Here is an 18,393-nt window from a genome sequence, read left to right on the forward strand (position 1 = left end):
AAGAGGCTGTACCCTATATGCTGTGTGACTTCTGGCAAGCCACTTGGCCTCCCGGAGCCTCCCTTTCTTCTTCAGTTACATGAGAGCCAGTTGTGCCTGCCCTTCAGGCCTGGGAGAGGATTTGGTGAAGGCGTTGGTGGTAAATGCCTTGCACAGGGCTTGGCACCTTGGAAGGGCTCAGGAAAAGCTGTAGTTTTGCAAAGCTGGGGTTCTCTTTGGTCAGGATAGGCAGGGGATCACAAACTTTGATGGCCTTAATGTCGGAGTCCAAATCTCATATTTTAAGGGAGGGAGGGAAAACTGAGGCACAGAGAGGTTAAGCAGCTGGCCCAGGGTCACACAGCAAGTCCATCCCAGAGCTGGGGCCAGAATCCAGATCTCCTGACTGCCGGCTTTCTCTCGCTACACCAACCTGCCCATCATGAGCAGGGTCCTAGGATAGGGGTCAAACCCTGTCTTTGCTGCTGATGTGCTGTGTGACCTTAGAGAAATCATTGTCCATCTCTGGGCCTCCAAGTTCTGTGTTAATACGGTAGTGGCCCTATCTGCTCAGCTGATACACTGGGGATTAGATGATGGAAAAGGTCTAGTGAGACAGGTAGCAGAGGGCAGGGTGGATCCTGGGAACAGGGCCTCAGCCTTTGGCTGGGTGAAGCTGGGACAGATTCCCTGGCGCCTACCAGTGCCCCCTACTTGGCCAGTTCACCCATGCTCACAGCTACTCCTGCAGAACTGTCCAGCTCTCCCTTCTTCCTACAGCCCCTTCTGGGGCTTGGTACCTGCAGATAGGTGAGAAGCTTGGGACCTAGGCCCTGGCCTTGGAGAAGGACCGGGACTTTTTGTAGTTCCTGCAGCAGGAAGTGGAAAGAGCACTTGACCAGGAGTCAGAGAAATTGGGATTCAGGTCCCCAGGCCACCCCTCACAGCTGTGAGGCTTTGGGCCAATTGTTTGCCTCTGGGTGTGTGCTCATACGTGTTCCCCATTTGTCATTTGTTCCGCAAATATTTATCAAGTCCCTGTAACAACAGTGCCTGTTTATTATTGTTGCTGTGTGGACAGCAGCAACTCATAGAAATTTAAGCAACTCACACAGCGGCTAAGTGATAGAGCTGGGATTCAAACCCAGGTGTGAAGGTCCTAGCACAGAGCTGGTTCAGCATGGACATTTGAAGACTCCTTGGTCTCTGATCTTAGCTCAGGTGGAGCCTGGGAATTTGCATGTGTAGCAAGCCTCCCCCACCTTCCGGTGAATTTTCCAGGATGCTCTCAAACCATACTCCAGGAATGGTCCAGGGGATAAGTTCCTAAGCTGGACCTAGAGCTGCAACTTCAGTCCTGAAAGGCCCTGGCTTCTGTTGTGAGGTCCAAGGCCGGGCCTGTTTTCCAACATCTGCAAGTCCTCCGGCTGCCCCCGCACTTGGCAGGCCCAGCCTAAGGTTCTTGGCTTGGTGCCTTCATCAATTATAGATCCCCAAGGAGCAGAGCTTGATACGCAAGACTTGTTTCTGTGAAAGCCTGCTCCTCAGAGCCAGTTCTGTCCCTCGGGTGTGAGAAGGGCAGGGAGGGGACGAGAGCCACTAGACAGGGCTGCCACCTGACCTGGCCTGTCCTGTTCTGTGACCACCAAATCCTTAAAAGTCACTGCCCTTTTCAGAATCCGTTGATCCTGCCTCCTCCTCCTCCTGACTCTCAGATCTAGAGTCCCACAGACCCCTTGGGTCTGGGTTTTTTGAAACCCTTTGTTCAAGCAGAGACTGGGCTGGGCTGAGTCCTAGAAGATCCCGGCCCCAAGAACCACATTGGATTCCTTCCCTCCATCCTGTTTCTGAGTTTAGAGTGTGGAGGGGACCAGCCCCAATCAATTTTTTAAATAAACATTTTAGCATATTGTTAAGTGTAGATCCTTATAGCTCTTTCCCTTCTGACTATATGTGTAATAAAAACTTATTATAAGATGTCAAACACTGAAATGTGGCTTTTAGAAAGTAAAAGTCCCCCGTGATTTTACTCTTGGAGATATATATACCAAATGACATATAATTTTTCTCTCTCTATATATGAACGTATAGATATGTGTATTCATATATAGGTATAGAAATTATCCATATATATTTTATATATATAATATATAATATCTCATCACTTTACTTTGGAAAGTGGCTTTTAAAACAATATCCTATTAAATTTCGTTCAAATAATTTAATGCCAATCTCTGCCCACCTAATGATTAGACCATAGAAAGCAACAGTCTTCAAGATTATAGTAAAAATAGTAAAAAATAGTAAAACTTTCAAAAATGTCCTGCTCCTTGTTCTTGTAGATCCACTAAATTCTCCTAAGAGCTTACTTTTATTTTTATGTTAACTCATCTTTCCAAGTCTAATTTTCTAGATCAGTAAGATTAGAGGAGTTAGTTAGTCAGGAAATGTCTGTCCACACTGATTAGAAATCAAGTGTTCTTTTATTTTATAAATTCATATACATATACATAATTTATTGGAACTGGGATTTATGACATTGAACAGCCCTTTTACTTTTTTAAAAGAAAGTTTCTATTTTTTAATAAAAAATAAAAGGCAAGCTTAAATAAGAGAAATATTTTAGAGATGTGTAAAAAAAAGTTAAGGTCTTATTCTTCCCTTATTTCCCCATTTCCTCCTCTCTGAGGAATCCATGGAAATGGTGTGTCCAGCACCTTTTGGAAAAGCTTTTCAGTTCCACTGTCTACCTCCAGCTGAATGAAGTCCCGGGATCAGTGCTAACCACAGGCACTCGGGAGTTCCTGGCTGGCCAACTTGGGGGAAGCTGGTGTTTGGAAGGGCGAATGTGGGGGTAAAACTTCCACGAATTAGCTGGAGCCCTGGGCACGGGACTTAGCCTCTTTGCATCTCAGTCTCCTTGCCTGTGAAGTGGGATAATAAGAGTCACTACTTCAGGAGGTTGTGGGGACCACATTGCATGTCAGTAAAGGAGGTGCCCCAGCCTCTGGCTCGGGCTTAGTAAGTGGCAGCCTCTGCAGTCATTACCAGGTGAGCACAGGGCATTACATCTTCTTCCTCAGCTGCCCTTGCTCACCTGCTTCCCTGCAGGAGGGCCCCTGAAGTCTGGTGGAAAGAAAGGCTCTGTGAATGCCTTGGCCGCCCTGCTGAGCCCAAAGGGATGCTCTTGAAAGGCCTCATTCTGGTACCAGAAAAGGACACCAGGGGGCGCTCCACTCACAACAGGGAAAACATTTCTACTTGAACAACTTTGCTCTGAACAATGGTTTATTCCTGCCTCCCATCCTGGGTGACCTTCAGAAACCCCGATGTTGGGGGAAGAATGTGGGTGCTATAGATTTAGTCACACCGGGGTTTGAATCCTTGCTCTACCATTTACTAGCTTCAAGATCTTGGGCAAGTCTCTTCACTTCTGGGATCTGCTTTCCTCATCCGTAAGATGGGGATAATGACACCTCCCTCATAGGTGACGCATGCGAAATGCCCCGCACAGTGGGCGTTAGCGTTTCCCCACCCTGTCTATACTGCTTACTGTGTGTAGACGTAATAGGAGCCCAGTTAGACTTGCTCCCTTTCCTGCACGGACAAGAGTCAGACTTGGCTTCGCTCTGCAAAGTGTGTTGGCAGCGAGGGTCCTGGAGAGGGTGGCCACATTCCTGGCCTTAGTGGAAACCCTTCTGACTCCACCCCCGTAACATATGGAGCAGAGAGACGAACCAACAGCAGATTGTGAACAGGAGGCAAGGTTCTATCCTTAGCTGTGCCACACGCTTGGGAGTACCCTGGAGTAAGTACTTCACTTCTCCAGGCTTCCCTTTCATCATGGGTAAAACGCGAAGCTCTGTGAGGACCTTCTCAGCTCTGACTTGACCCCCCTGGGTACTGGGGTCTGGGGCCGGCAAGCACCTGGGGCTGGGACTTTTCTTGGCTTTCTGCTGAGCCCAGGGCAGTTTTGACTGCTGCAGAGAAGCCCTCCTGAAGTTCCCTGGGACTTGGTGATGGACGCAGGGGGCGGCACAGCAGGGGCCTGTGTCACCATTTCAGAAGCGAGAGGGCTCAGAGGCTCACAGAGGGGAAGAGACTTACCCAGAGTCACCCAGCATGGTAGTGGCAGGTTAGAGGCTTGAACTTGAGGTTGGTGCTCTGTCCCTTACCCACAGCTGCCTGTGAAGGCACAGCTGGGTGGGACTTGCTGCAGAACCGTCTGAGGAGGGAGGGGAATGGGATTGGCTGGAGCAATCTTGCTAGAGACAGCCTTGAAGGATAGGAAAGCTTTGGATGAGCACTTCTCCAAGTGGGTTTTGCAGGATGTTCGCTGGAGCTGCAAGCAGGATGTGGAGGAGAAAAGCAGTTCTTGATTCAGTAGGGTAGGGAAATGCTGTGTCAAACAAAAGGCAAGCAGGCTTAGTTACCGTGGATCTTCCCAGAGCCTTTATCATGCGGATGTGCGTTGTGTAACAGTCAGGGGGCAAGTAAGGAGCATTCCTTGTGCTTATTTGATCATGGAACCCTTTCCTTGCAGGGTATCTTGGGGGATTAGAGTTCCTTAGAACAGCCCTGGGGAACTGCAAATTTTGAGAAAGGAATGTTTGTAGTTTTTGATCCAGGAAAGTGGGCCCAGGGATCTTTGTTAGCGGAGTGTGAGATTCAAAGGGATGGCAGCAAGGTGCAGTGCGTAGGGAATCTGCCGGCAGGCCACAGGTCCACAGGCCAGGATTTCCTTCTGTTACTCATCTCTATCCCTTTCCCCCGTGTCTGCCTCCTGGGACCCTCTCCCTCGGGCTGACACTGTCTCTTTGACCCGACAGAAAGGAGGCGTGGCATCAGGATTCAAGCACGTGGTACCTAACGAAGTGGTTGTGCAGAGACTCTTCCAGGTCAAAGGGCGGCGTGTGGTCCGCGCCACGGAAGTGCCTGTGTCCTGGGACAGCTTCAACACCGGTGACTGCTTCATCCTGGACCTGGGCCACGTGAGTCCTGCCCCGCCCTTTCCCGGGGCCCCCTGAGGTGCTCCAGGCCCGGCCAGGCTTGACTCTGGGGAGGTGGACACATCCACATGAACAAAGGCAAAGACACAGCGGGGCAACCGCAGGGCCAGCCGCCCCCGTGCACGCACAGTGCTCTTGGCATGAGTCAGACACGCCTGCAAAGACCAGGCGCAGGCGTGCCTGGCGTGTAACCGCAGACTCAACGCGTACATGTACACAGACCTCGTGCACCGCGTACTTCGACTTCAGCTGACATACAGGCTCCCTGACACGTTCGCATGCACATCCTGTGTCACTCACTTGCAAACCCATGGCGGGCATGTACCAAACCTACAGGCTCTGGGAATGTCACCAATATTTTATAATAACTACAAATGGAGTGTAAGCTTTAAAAATTGTGAATCACTATGTCGTCCACCTGAAACTTATATAATATTGTATATCAACTGTATTTCTTTTTTTTTAATTTATTTTTTTAAGGTGGCAGTTTCTTTTTATTTACTTATTTATTGGGGGAGAGGTAATTAGGCTTATTTATTTATTAATGGAGGTACTGGGGATTGAACCCACGACCTCATGTGTGCTAAGCATGCACTCTAACCACTGAGCTATACCCTCCCACCTCTACGATATTCAATTAAAAAATCTATAAGCTCTTGCCCAGCAGGCGTGGACATGGCTCCATGACAAATGCCTATACGGGGAGGCCTGAATGTGTTGTTCAAGGGCCCACATGTGTGTGTGTCATACGTGTAGTCAGCACACGCACACTTGTATATGGCTCTGAGTGGGGGATGCACTTACCCAGGCCCACCTCACAGATGTGTGATGCTTTGTACACATTCTTCCCAAATCCATGTACACTCGTATCTGCAGAAGGATGTGGCCAGACCCTCCCCTCCCCACCTCATGCACACCTGTGATGTAATGTCTGTGTAAACAGAGGCACACACTCAGTGTCTGCTTGTTATTAAAGTACAACAGACACACGCAAGAGTGTGTGAATCCTGAGTGGACACCCTAGGGATTTCACATAGTGAACACACCCATGTCATTAGCCCCAGATCAGGAAACAGAGCATCACCAGCCCCCGGAAGGCCCCGCCGGTCCCCATCTAGTCCCTTCATCGCCAAGGGTGACCATCGTTCTGAACTCTCTCAACCAACAGCACAGAGTAATTCCACCTGTTTCTGAACTCCATCTGTGTGGACTTACTCCTTTTGACATGACTTCTTTTGCTTGACATTCTCTTTCTGAGCTCCGTCCGTGTGGTTGCCTGTGGCTGTAGACTGTTCCTTCTCCTTGCTGTTAAGATTAGACTGGGCGGACCTGCCAGTTTCTTTAGCCTTTCTGTTGTTGCTGGGCCCTTGGGGCCGCGTGGGGCTATTCCAGGTGGTGATGACTGAACGTTCTTGCACAGGTCTTTTGGTGGCTGCTGGCTCGTAAGGTATTGATATACTGAGCTTTAGAAGGTACAACCAGATGGTTTTCCAAAGGGGTTGTACCAATTTCCATTCCCACCAGCAGGCAAACACTTTTATACACGTGTTATGTGTAGATGTACCAGTGAAAAACCACATAGCCCAAGCCATGCACTCGCATATCCTGGTGCCCGTGGACCACACCCGTTGTGCTTGGATGTGGACGTGTGTGTGCTCCGCCGGCCCTCACCTGTGTAAGCAGAGAACAAGCTGAGCTTACACACCCCCGACAGCCTTCTCCTTGTATGTCACTGGGTTGGGCTTATACAAGGGACAGGGCACTGCCTTAAGGGGGGGGTCCCTGTCTTACAGGACATTTACCAGTGGTGCGGCTCCAACAGCAACCGATTTGAGAAGCTGAAGGCCACACAGGTGTCCAAGGGCATTCGGGACAACGAGCGCAGTGGCCGGGCCCAGGTGCACGTGTCTGAGGAGGGCGCCGAGCCTGAGGCGATGCTCCAGGTATGCACAGCCACGTCCCAGGAGCGCAGTCTGGGCTGAACATGGGGACAGGATGCTCGTTGCTTTCCTGCATTCAGGAGGCAGTTTGGAGATGAACTGGTTTTTTCCCCCAGGCTGGAAGGGTAGCTTCCCCGACAGCTCCCAGACTCCCCTGAGAGGGGTGGCTGGAATCCCAGGGCCTGGTGCATGCTGGGGTTGTGAGCCACATCCTCCCCCTGGGAGGGCCAGGTGGTCCATGGGAGCTGAGGAGGAGGAGGGTCTTGGCGTCTTCTGAGGACAAGCCTGGTGCTGGGGAAGCTCAGAAAGAGACAACTGAGACCCAGTCCCCTCTTTCCTCTTCTGACCATTCCTAGTCATTTATAGCCCATTTCATCAACTGCATGGTGGCATTGCCAGTCGTTGTGGTTTGAGGACATATCAATAGAGGCAAAGTTCACCAGGAAAAGGAGGAGACCATGGGCTCTGCTCCATGCCACTTGGCTCCTGCTTGCCTGAGGGCACTGGGTTCTGGTTTTTAGAAAAAGCAGGAGGTGACTATTATGGGGAGGAACCCGGATACCAAACTTGATGTCTTGGGAGGGGCAGGGGCTGGGGCCATTGAGGCTGGAGGTAGCTCAGAGTGGAGGCATGAAAACAGGCTTTAAAGTCATAGGGATATGGCTTCAAATTCTAATTTAGTCACCTTATAGCTGTGTAGACAAGGTACTTCATCTGTCTGGGTTTCCATTCCCTCTCCTGTGAGATGAGAGTGATCATCTGTGCCTCTTAGCATAGGTGTGAAGATGAAATGAGGTCTGTTATAGGCATGTGGTGAACGGTGTTCAGTAGCTTTGTTTATCATTGTTGGAAAGCTCGAAGGAAATGGAATAAAAATCTGAAGGACTGGAGGCAGAGGAGCAGGTTCTCATGGAGCTCCTGGAGACAGGGGACAGAGGGGGAAGGACTTGACAGGCAGACCTGGTTAAGCTCCGCACACAGGAGGCACATGAAGAGCTTCAGGGCGTCTCTGGAAGGGATCCTACCCTCAGCAGAAGGTCCTCGTGGATGCCCGTGTGGTCCTTGCCTGTCTGGGGAGGGAGCTCTCTCAGGAGCCCAGGCGCCTCCCTAGGGGAGGAGGCTGCCGGGAGCTCACCACCACCCTTTCCTCCATCTCTCCATCTCCTGCAGGTGCTGGGCCCCAAGCCTGCTCTGCCCGCAGGGTCCGAGGACACAGCCAAGGAGGACGCAGCCAACCGCAAGCTGGCCAAGCTCTACAAGGTGAGCGTCAGCGGCTCCGTCCCATGGGTATGGGGACAGGACAGGGAGGCAGGAGACCTGGTCTTCCCGAGCTCCCCTGCCGTGGGGCCTTGAACAAAGCACGCGTGGGGTGGGGTCTCCAGTGGACACCCATCAGCTTCCTTTGCCTTCCTGCACGAGGAATAAGAGAGTGCCGGTGACTGCGGACACATCTGTGTCAGGTTCATCCACGGGGTCTTGGGCAGCACCTGTCCGCTCTCTGGGTCTCAGTTTCCTAGTCTGTAAAGGGGGGAGAAGGGCAGTAGAGTCAATTTTGCAGGATCTCCGGGAGTTCACAGAGACTGCGGATGGAAATGTTTAGGAAAATACAGGAAATACTACAGGTGTATGCATGTGAGTCAAGGGGCAGGTTATGATTAATGAGTTTATTGATAATTTCTTCTTGTGATTTTAAAAACTAAATTGAGGCTGACACTGAACTAAGGAACTCTGGCTCCTCGCTGAGCCCATGACACTCGTGTTGTGCCCTAGGCTTACTTGTGGTAAAATAACAACAAAACGGGGTGCAGATTCTCATTGCCATCACAGAAAAACCACATTATTGGTTTTCATCCTGATTTTGAAGTAATACATGTTCATGGTAAATAACAATAGTGAGCAATACTCAAGAACATAAAAAGAAAATAAAAATCAAAGTAATGTCACTAGGTTAAGATAACCAGTACTTAATTTAAAAATGGATTTTAAGTACAAAAGTAAAAAAACTTAATTTTTAAAAAATCAGCCTCTAAACAAGATCCTACTGTGTAGCACAGGGAACTGTATTCCATACCTTGTAATAGCCTATAATGAAAAAGAGTATGAAAAGGAGATATACACACACACACACACATATACATACGTGTATATAAAACTGAATCACTATGATGCACACCAGAAATTAAAATAATGTTATAAACTGACTATACTTCAATTAAAGAAAAAAAATTTAAAAATCAGCTTCCCCTCTAAAAAAAAATTAGAAAAAGAAAATCAGCTTCCCCTCCTCCCCTCTCCATGGGTTACCATGGTTACATGGTTACCCTTTTGGCGAAAGAACCTCCAGCTACATCTTTCTGTGTCTAGTTGCATATTTTTCCATCTCTGTTTGATATTAAGGGATCCAAACTATTCGTGTTTTTCTGTAGCCTTCTCTTTTCCACATGACATGGTCAGGAATATCCCTCTGTAATAGAGAGCCACATGGCCCTTTATAATGGCTGTATAGTATTCTATTGTACGAATGTAAGAATCTCAGCAGACCCCTCATTGATGGACTCTGGAATGTTTCCACCTTTTACAATGGCAAACAGTCCCTCTTGGTGCCCTTGTGTTAAGTATGGCATTAGGGAAGCTTCTAGACATGGACTGCTGGGTCACAGGCTAAATAATGAGTCAGTGATTGAAAATACCAGTTTTGGAATAGGACTCCCTGAGCTCAAATCCCAGGTCTGGTACTTTGTAGCTGTGCAGGTTACTTAACATTTCTGTGCCTTGGTCTCATTGGGAATAAAATGGGGAGAGTAATAGGACTATCCTAGGGTTGTTGTAAGGATTAAAAGAGTTCCAAAATTGTGTAAGTGATTAAATTGTATCAATTATTTTAGATTGCTTACAACAGGGCCTGGTGCATAGTAAGTTTTCAATAAAGTCCGAACACTTAACTGTTTAAAATTCTGATACGTTATTACTAAACTGCCCTCTGGAAGGGCTCCCTGACTATCCTCACCTGGGGTTGGAAAGTGCCTGTTTACCCAGAGCCTTGTCAACACTGAGTGTTGTCAATCTTTTGAATTTTGGTCCACTTTTTCCCTAAACTTTAATGAACTTTTTATTTTAGAATAATTTTTAGGTTTACAAAAAAATTGCAAAGATAGTACAGAGGGTTCCCATATCCCCTTCACCCAGCTTCCCCTTAACATCTTAACCAAGTCTGTCAAAACTAAGAACTTAACATCAGTTCAATATGATTAACCAAACTGTAGGCTTTATTCAGATTTCCCCAGTTTTTCATTCCAGGTTCCAATCCAGAAGACTGCACTGCGTTTAGATCTTTTTTCTTCTCTTTGCTTTTTAAACGGATGAGGTAGAATATCTCCAGTACCTTTTTGCCAACGAAACACTTCTTTTTGTCTGCCACCCGCCTTCCTGCATTTGCTCCCCCTGCCCTTTCTGTGTGCGGTTTCCAGGCTGCCCCTGTGTGTTGGTCACAGATGTGGTTGTGACAAAGCAAAAAAGGATAAAGAAATCCTGAATGAGCTTCAGGGTTTGAGGGTGCAGGCCCAGGTGTCGTTGGGGGTCGGGGTGGGACGTGGGCCTCCCCACGTGTTGGCTTGGGGGCACCCTGTGGGCAGGCCAAGGTGGTGGGAGTCACTCATGGGCTGACCTCTCTCTCCCCTTCACCCAGGTCTCCAACGGTGCAGGCACCATGTCGGTCTCTCTTGTGGCTGATGAGAACCCCTTCGCCCAGGGGGCCTTGAGGTCAGAGGACTGCTTCATCCTGGACCATGGCAGAGATGGGAAAATCTTTGTCTGGAAAGGTACTGGGGAGAGGGGAAGGGCTCTGCCAGAACCTCAAGTGGGAGCTCCTGCCACCTTGCAGGAATTTGACTCACCAGGTCTGGTAGAGTGTGTGGTGATACTGTGGGCAGTGGAAATTAGGAGTCTTGCTTGGTCTAAAGCCCTGGCTTTGCAGTTGATTTGCTGTGTGATCTTGGGCACTGTACTTACCTCTCTGGGCCTCAGATTTTCTATTTGGGTTAAAACTGGTGTTTCCCAAGTGTGTTATAATATTATTTCTTAGAAAGGTTAATGGATATCATGTAAAAAAATATGTTAAAAATATAGTTCTGTGATCAGATAAATGTATGGGCAACACTGGATTAAATCATGCTAGCAGGTTTGTTTATTGCAGGACTTTTAAGAGCCTTTAACTTGCTGGTGTATGTTGAGGCTTTTCATAAGGTGATCTGGGTTCTATTTGGGCAATGCTATGCTAGGGATCTGTGGAACTCCTGGTGGAATGTCTTGTGGGACTGATTGTGGGAGGCTCTTGGAAAAGGTCAGCCCGGATGTTTCTGAGAGACGCTGGATGTTCTGGGAGGACCTGTCAGCATCTTCCCAGGAAGCTCTACGACTTGTGCAAAGAAGGGGACAGAAGTGGGAGGAGGCAGTGGGTGGACAGAGAATGGCAGAGGTGGGGGGAGAGAGATGGAGCACTTGTGGCTATAATAATAATAATAATAATAATAATAATAATAAAATAATATTAATTATCATTATTATTATTATTACTACTACTACTACTACTACTACTACTACCACTACTACTATGACTACCACCTGGGCCCCTCAACCTTGGTGACAAGAAGGCTGGGGCTGGCGGGCTGGCACCAGCTGTCCGGAAGCTGTCCAGGCATGGAAAGGCTCTCAGGGTTGGGGTAAACTCAAACTGTGGGGGGAGGAGCCCCTTCTGTGGACAATGACTTAGAGGGGAGGGGCCTGAGGGTCCGAGTAGCAGCTACTTACCATCTCTAAGACTCTGGTTTCCTTGTACGTAAATGAGGACAAGCTATTTAATGATCTTTGTCACATAAGGTTGTCATGTGGACTACATGCAGGAATTTTGGTAGAGTTTTGAGCTCAGTAGATGGGCCACAATGGTCAGTGTGCTTGCTGTCATCAGCCAGGACCCCAGCTGGACCCCCGGAGGCTCATGGCGTGGTCAGCTCCAGGGTCGCTGGCCTTGGCTGTCCGCAGTCTAAGAAGAGGGAGGGAGGTTTGGCTGCTGCTTTCCCGGGTCACTGGACGCTGACCCCAGGCCCCTTATTCTCATCTGCCGACAGGCAAGCAGGCCAACACGGAGGAGAGGAAGGCTGCCCTCAAAACGGCCTCCGACTTCATCTCCAAGATGGACTACCCCAGGCAGACCCAGGTGAGTCTGGGAGCCAGGTAGGACAGTGAGAACGGGTCCAATTTGGGTGCGGAAGGGCTGGGCTGGGGTGGGTGTCCCAGCCTCAGTGCGGACTGGGTGTCTGAGCCTCTCTTGAAGACCCCTGCTGGGCCACCCCTGTCCCCAGGGGCACTCCAGCCCAGCCACATCCTGCTCTTCCTCCCACCCTCAGGTCTCCGTTCTTCCTGAGGGTGGTGAGACTCCACTGTTCAAGCAGTTCTTTAAGAACTGGCGGGACCCAGACCAGACGGATGGCCTGGGCCTGGCCTATCTCTCCAGCCATATCGCCAACGTGGAGCGTGTGCCCTTCGACGCTGCCACTCTGCACACCTCCACTGCCATGGCCGCCCAGCACGGCATGGATGACGATGGCACAGGCCAGAAACAGGTACCGGGGGGCTGGGTGGGCATGCTTAGGCCCCTTCCTTGCTCCCTCGCAGGCACCTCTGGCCCAGCCACTGCCTCCTGCTTCTCTGAGGATGTTTCTATAAGAGATTTTGACCACAGTTTTGGTGGTTGGGATTCTTTCGTCTTACTTGATTTTTTACAACCAACATACCCTAAGTACCTACTGCTTGCCAGGCCCTGTGCCAGGTGTCTCAGACCCCACCCTGCCCGAGAGAAGTGCCTGTCTGGGAGGGGAGATGATCACAGCCACAGCTGATTGCTCAGACCTGTGTGGTCAGTGGAAGATGGGAGGTGCATGGGGATTATGGGAGCAGGAAGGGCAGTGAGGGTGGGTGGACAGGGCATTTGTCACAGAGATGGAGACCCTTTTGTTGGGCCTCAGAGTATGAGTAGGAGTTTGCTGCCAGAGAGGGAGAGTGGGTATTCCAGGCAGAGAGCTGTCCTGGGAGCCTGGTGATGGTGTCCTCCAAAAGAGCCTTGAACCCGTGTCCAAGGGTGTGGACTTGATCCTGTAACCATTATGTGCTAGTGAGGGTTTTCTTTTCTTTTTCTTTTTTTAAAAGCAGAAATTGCTTCTGAAACTCACTGTGAAGATGAATTAGAGGCAAGAGAACAAGGGTAGAGACCTCATGAGGAGGTCACTATAATAGTTTAGGAGAGAGAAAATGACCTTGAGACCAGGAAGGTGACAGCAAAGATGGAGAGGTGGGGTTCAGAGATGTTTATGAGGTAGAATCCACTTCAGAAAAACGTTGACTCTATTCTATATAATAGAAATAGCAAAAGAGTTCATTTGTATTTATTATTTTTCTCATTGGCATTATTATTCTTCGTTCATCATTCATTCATTACTTCAGTGGGAGGGGAGGGTGCGATGAAAATGATCAGGATAGAGCAGTGGAGAAAGGGCCCTGGCCACCCGGCTGTATGACCTAGGGCGAGCTGCTTAACCTCTTGGAGCCTCACTTTCCTCACCTGTAAAATGAGATTTAATCCCATCCCTTTCAAGAATCTTCCAGGGTTAGAGATTCTGGGCTTGTTTCCTTGGATTGCAGCACCACCAGGTGGCGCTGCAGGGCTTTGTGAGCACTTGGGAAACTGTCACCAGAACTCTGCAAGGAGATCTGGCAACAGGAGTCATTCTGAGGTCACCGAGCGATGGCCCTGTCTCTGCAGCTGATCTACAAAATCCAGACAATTAAAGAATGATACCGATAATGGTAATATTAGTAATAAAATAATAATAATTTTAATAAGAGTCACTGCTGCCTGCAGAGCCATCACCCTTTTTTTCCAGGCACGGTGCTGGACTTTTGTGAATAAACTTATTTGATCTTCACAACAACCCTTATTATTCCCGTTTCTCGGATGGGGAAACTGAGGCTCATTGATGTTAAGCAAGTCATGCAAGGTCTCACAACCTCTAAGGGGGTGGAGCCTGATTTGGATCCAGGTTATATATTGATTTGTAGCTTTAGCCTGGGTTACCTAGCGTTATACCCACTAAACACATGTTCCAAGTACCACCATGCAAAAAATAATGGGAAAAAAATTTTTAATGAAAAAAAGAAACAAAAATTTTTTTAAAAAGGAAAAAATTTAAAAGAAGATAAAAAGGAAAAAAACAAAGAAAAAAGAAAAATTGAAAATAAATACCACCATACAGCTCGCCCTGCCTGTGCTGATCTTTACGAGGAGGAAGTACAGGGTGGGGCTGGGTGCAGTGGAAGGATCCCGGAGCAGAAGACCTGGGTTTGAGTCTCTGTGATTCAGGCCAGTTACTTAACTTCAGTCTGAGTCCAAGTGGAGTCCGCTGTGTGACCGCTCCCCACCACTCTGGTTTCCCAGCTGGTCTGAGTTGAGGGGTGCGAGGGGAGGTGCACTGTGTCTGAGCCCAGCTTTGCTCTGGTAGATCTGGAGAATTGAAGGCGCCAGCAAAGTGCCCGTGAACCCCGCCACATATGGGCAGTTCTACGGTGGTGACAGCTACATCATTCTGTACAACTATCATCACGGCAGCCGTCAGGGGCAGATCATCTACAACTGGTGAGGGTCTGGGGCCCTGTGCTGAGGGGTGCGGTGTCGGGGGCACCGGCTGGACCCTGAGCAAGGGGGTGGTGAACAGGGCTAAGGGAAACCTGCGGGTGTGTGGCCCTGAGGCGGGACAGCCACACTTTGTTGGGAAAGGCTGTCGTCCAGAGGGCAACATCACCTGTCTCATTTCTCAAAACAACTTTTAAACAATTCTCATAAAGGCGTCACATGTCCATTGTAGGAAATGTAGGAAACAGGGAGAAACAAAGAGAAAATCTCTCCCCCAATTCCACTCTAAGTACAGTTTATCCTCCCATGTGTTTTCTAATTAAAAAGTATTTTTAATTCTTTAAAAATAGATAATGCAGTCACAAGTCAAAAATCAAAACAGAATGATAAAAAGGCATCTACTGAGCAATCTTGTCCCCATCCTGTCCCTCTCCACTTTCCTCTCCAACCCCCATCTCTCCATGGATACCCACTTTCATTAATTTCTTGTACATCCTTCCAGTATTTTTAATCCAAGTATATACAAATATGACCCTATATTCTTAATTCTCTCCCTTCCTTAAACACAAAGATAGCATACTATGTATGCTGTCCTGCACTTTGCTCTTTTCACTTAATACTTCCTGGAGCTCATTCTATGAAAAGCTTCCTTACTCTTTTTCACAGCTGCATAATATTCCATTGTGTGGCTATCCTGTCGTTTATTTAACAAACTTCCTGCTGATGCCTACTTAGATTGATTCCACACTTTTGCTATTACAAGCATTGCTGTGATTAGTGACTTTAAACGAACATCACTTTGAATGTGTAGAGAAATAGTTCTAGAATAAGTCCCCCAAAATGGGATTGCTGGGTCAAAGAGTAAACGCACTTGTCATTTTGACAGAGAGTGCTTGATTCCCCTAGATGGAGTTTGTAGTGTTTGCGTTCCCACCAACAACGAGTGAGAGTGTTCCCCTACAGCCTCACCGGTGGACTGTGTTATCAAACTTCTGTCTATTTGTCCACCTTACAGTTTATAAAAATGTTATTGCAGTATAGTATTTTTCATTGGTATTTCTCTTACTGTGCAATCTCAAACTTTCTGAAAACTAGCTGTTGAATTTTTTTTTTAATTTTTTGGGAGTAATTAGGTATTTATTTGTTTATATACTTACTTATTTTATATGGAGGTAATGGGGATTGAACCCAGGACCTCATGCATGCTAAGCATGCACTCTACCACTGAGCTATATACCATCCAGCCCCGGGATTTCTTTTGTAAACTTTTTATTTTGAAATAACTTGACTTTCTGAAAAGTTGCAAAAATAGTACAGACAGTCCCCATACACCCATTACGCAGCTCCCTCAATGGTCACATCTTACCTAAACACAGTTCAAATTTCAAAACCAGGAAATTAATACAATACTATTTACTAATCTATAGACCTTACTTGAATTTCACTAGTTCTCCCACTAATATCCTTTTTCTGGTCTAGGATCTAACCCAGGATGTCACATGGCGTGTAGTCATTGTGTCTTCCTGGTGACATTTAATCACCACGTCCTTAATCTGTGACAGTTCCTCCATCTTTGCTTTCCTTTCACAACTTTGATACTTTGGAAGGGTCCTAATCAGTTATTTTGTAGAATACCTCTCAATTTGACAACCTAAGGCTTTTAAAAGCAGCTTGAAAGAAAATCTGGGGGACTAGTACATGGTACAAAATTCGTGAGAAGGCTGTTTGTTTTTTCAGTTGGCTGCCTCGACACAGTGATTTGTCAGATTTTGTTTGCTTACACAGTTAACACATGTATGGGAAATTTAGACAGTATAGGAAGAGGTGGGGCAGAAGGCCACCTCCCCAATCTTCCCACAGGACACAGTTAGGTTGAGGAAGTCCGCTGGTGTGCTCAGATCTCTACACGATGGTGAGACCCTGAGCTGGGGGTGTGGCATGTTGGTTTGGTTCTTTGAGAGCATCCCTTTCACTCCCTGTGTCTCAGTTTCATTACCTGTAATCTGGAGAGCTGTGGGTTTCTCAGGCCCAGGGTAAAGGACAGACTTGGGGCTTTGTGCAAACCTCAGTGCTAAGTATCACTTCCCTTCCAGGCAGGGCGGCCAGTCCACCCAGGATGAGGTCGCCGCGTCTGCCATCCTGACTGCCCAGCTGGATGAGGAGCTGGGAGGTTCCCCTGTCCAGGTGAGCCCTGCCCACTTCCCCTCGGGGCTGCACCCTGGGCCCTGTCCATTTGTTCACTCGTCTATTTGACTGTCCATCAATCCATTCACCCATCCTTTCAACAGACATTTATGCAGGGCTTCTATGTGTCTGCTGCTGTGAATATACAGATTCCTGCCCCTGCCCTGCCCTGAACTGTTCTGATGTGGCTCACAGTCTAGCGGGGAGAAAGCTGTTCAACAGACACACAAGCCAATGAACGTACGATCACACACTGTGATGTGTGCAGTGAGTGAAAATAAAGATGCTGTGGAGAGAGGAGCAGGGAGGCAGCCTGGTGGAACAGTTCAGAGGTTGGACTTAGAGCCAGCCTGCTTGGGTTTGAATCTGGTCTTCACCTCTGGGCAACCTTGGACAGACTTAGCCTCTCTCTGCCTCTATGTTCTCAAACTCAGGGTAGTAATAGTACCTATCTCACAAGATTGCTGTGAGGATGAAGAGTTAACATTTGTAAAGCATTTAGAACCATGCTTGGCCTCTAGAAGGCCCCTTATACATGTGTGTTAAGTATAAGGACACATAGATCCCAGGTAGGTTCTAGTTGGATTAGACAAAGGCCCCTTGAGGAAGGGATTTTTCAGCTGCAACCTAATGGATGAGTAGGAGTTGGCCAGGCACATTCCAGGTAGAGGGAAGAGTGCATGCAAAGGTCCTGAGGTGGGAGGGGGGCACTAGATTTAAAGCAAGCGGGGAAATGCCATGATAGGAGTCTGGGGAGGGGATCAGAGGGACCAGACCCAGCCTAGAAGTCACGATGAGGATGTTGACCTTGACCTTGAGAAGGCCAGGGTCAATGTGATGTGAAGGGATTTCTGAGTTTGAAAGGTTGCTTTGGCAACAATGTGGGGTCTTGCAGGGCAGCAGAGCCAGGTGGGGGAGATGTGGGAGAAGGAGTCAGTCCTCGGTCCTACCCTTGGAGTGGGCGGGGCTCTGGATTTAGATCTGGGATTGGTGCCCTGTACTTTGACCATGACAGTGGGGTCCTCTGGGCGCCGAGTGGGATGATTTCTGTCTTAGAACAGCCCAACAACAGCCTTAAGAGTAGCATTCTTGGTCCCGTCTCACACAGGCAGAACCTGAGAGGTTGAGGCCTGAACTCTCACCATCAGGGTGGAGCTGGGATCTGAGCTCTGAGCCAGCAGTGGTGGCTCCTGCTGGAAAGTGACCACAATACCCCCAGCACGCATGGCAGGTTACCTTCTGGATTTAGCTGGCCAGGGCCACAACTGGCATCTGAAATGAAGTGGGCACGTGAGCCAGGATGTATCTTAGGCCTCCGTGACCGCCTCCCTCTCACCACCAAGCCCCTGACTGCAGCCTGCTTTGTGGGGTGCACTGGCCGTGCACCAGGGGTCTCTCCAGATCTGGAAGGCTCCATTCTCACCACTCCGCCCGCTTTCATGCCCCAGGCTGATGTCACCGTCCTGGAAGAATGTCCACGAACAATCCCTGTGCTTCCATTTAAGGGAATATTTGCAAATGTGGGCTCTCTTGGTTCTTGGATTAGACTCAGGGTCAGCAAGGCAAGGCCTCGTGGGAGGGGTTCATGCCCAGCAGTGCC

At 48.6% G+C, this 18,393-nt stretch overlaps 1 protein-coding gene across 4 annotated transcripts in view; it reads left to right on the top strand.

The window, feature by feature from the left end:
- GSN (gelsolin) overlaps positions 1-18,393 on the top strand; it is a 54,676-nt gene that overhangs the window by 31,816 nt on the left and 4,467 nt on the right. For all 4 annotated transcript variants that reach the window (XM_032478337.1, XM_032478336.1, XM_032478334.1 and 1 more), the window contains 8 exons: positions 4,809-4,970; positions 6,782-6,931; positions 8,099-8,188; positions 10,614-10,746; positions 12,052-12,140; positions 12,331-12,546; positions 14,479-14,612; positions 16,703-16,793. In XM_032478337.1, coding sequence (XP_032334228.1) covers positions 4,809-4,970; positions 6,782-6,931; positions 8,099-8,188; positions 10,614-10,746; positions 12,052-12,140; positions 12,331-12,546; positions 14,479-14,612; positions 16,703-16,793 — 1,065 coding nt within the window. The remainder of the gene's footprint in view (positions 1-4,808; positions 4,971-6,781; positions 6,932-8,098; positions 8,189-10,613; positions 10,747-12,051; positions 12,141-12,330; positions 12,547-14,478; positions 14,613-16,702; positions 16,794-18,393) is intronic.

This window comes from Camelus ferus, chromosome 4, assembly GCF_009834535.1.
Source record: "Camelus ferus isolate YT-003-E chromosome 4, BCGSAC_Cfer_1.0, whole genome shotgun sequence".
Classification (NCBI taxonomy): Eukaryota; Metazoa; Chordata; class Mammalia; order Artiodactyla; family Camelidae; genus Camelus; species Camelus ferus.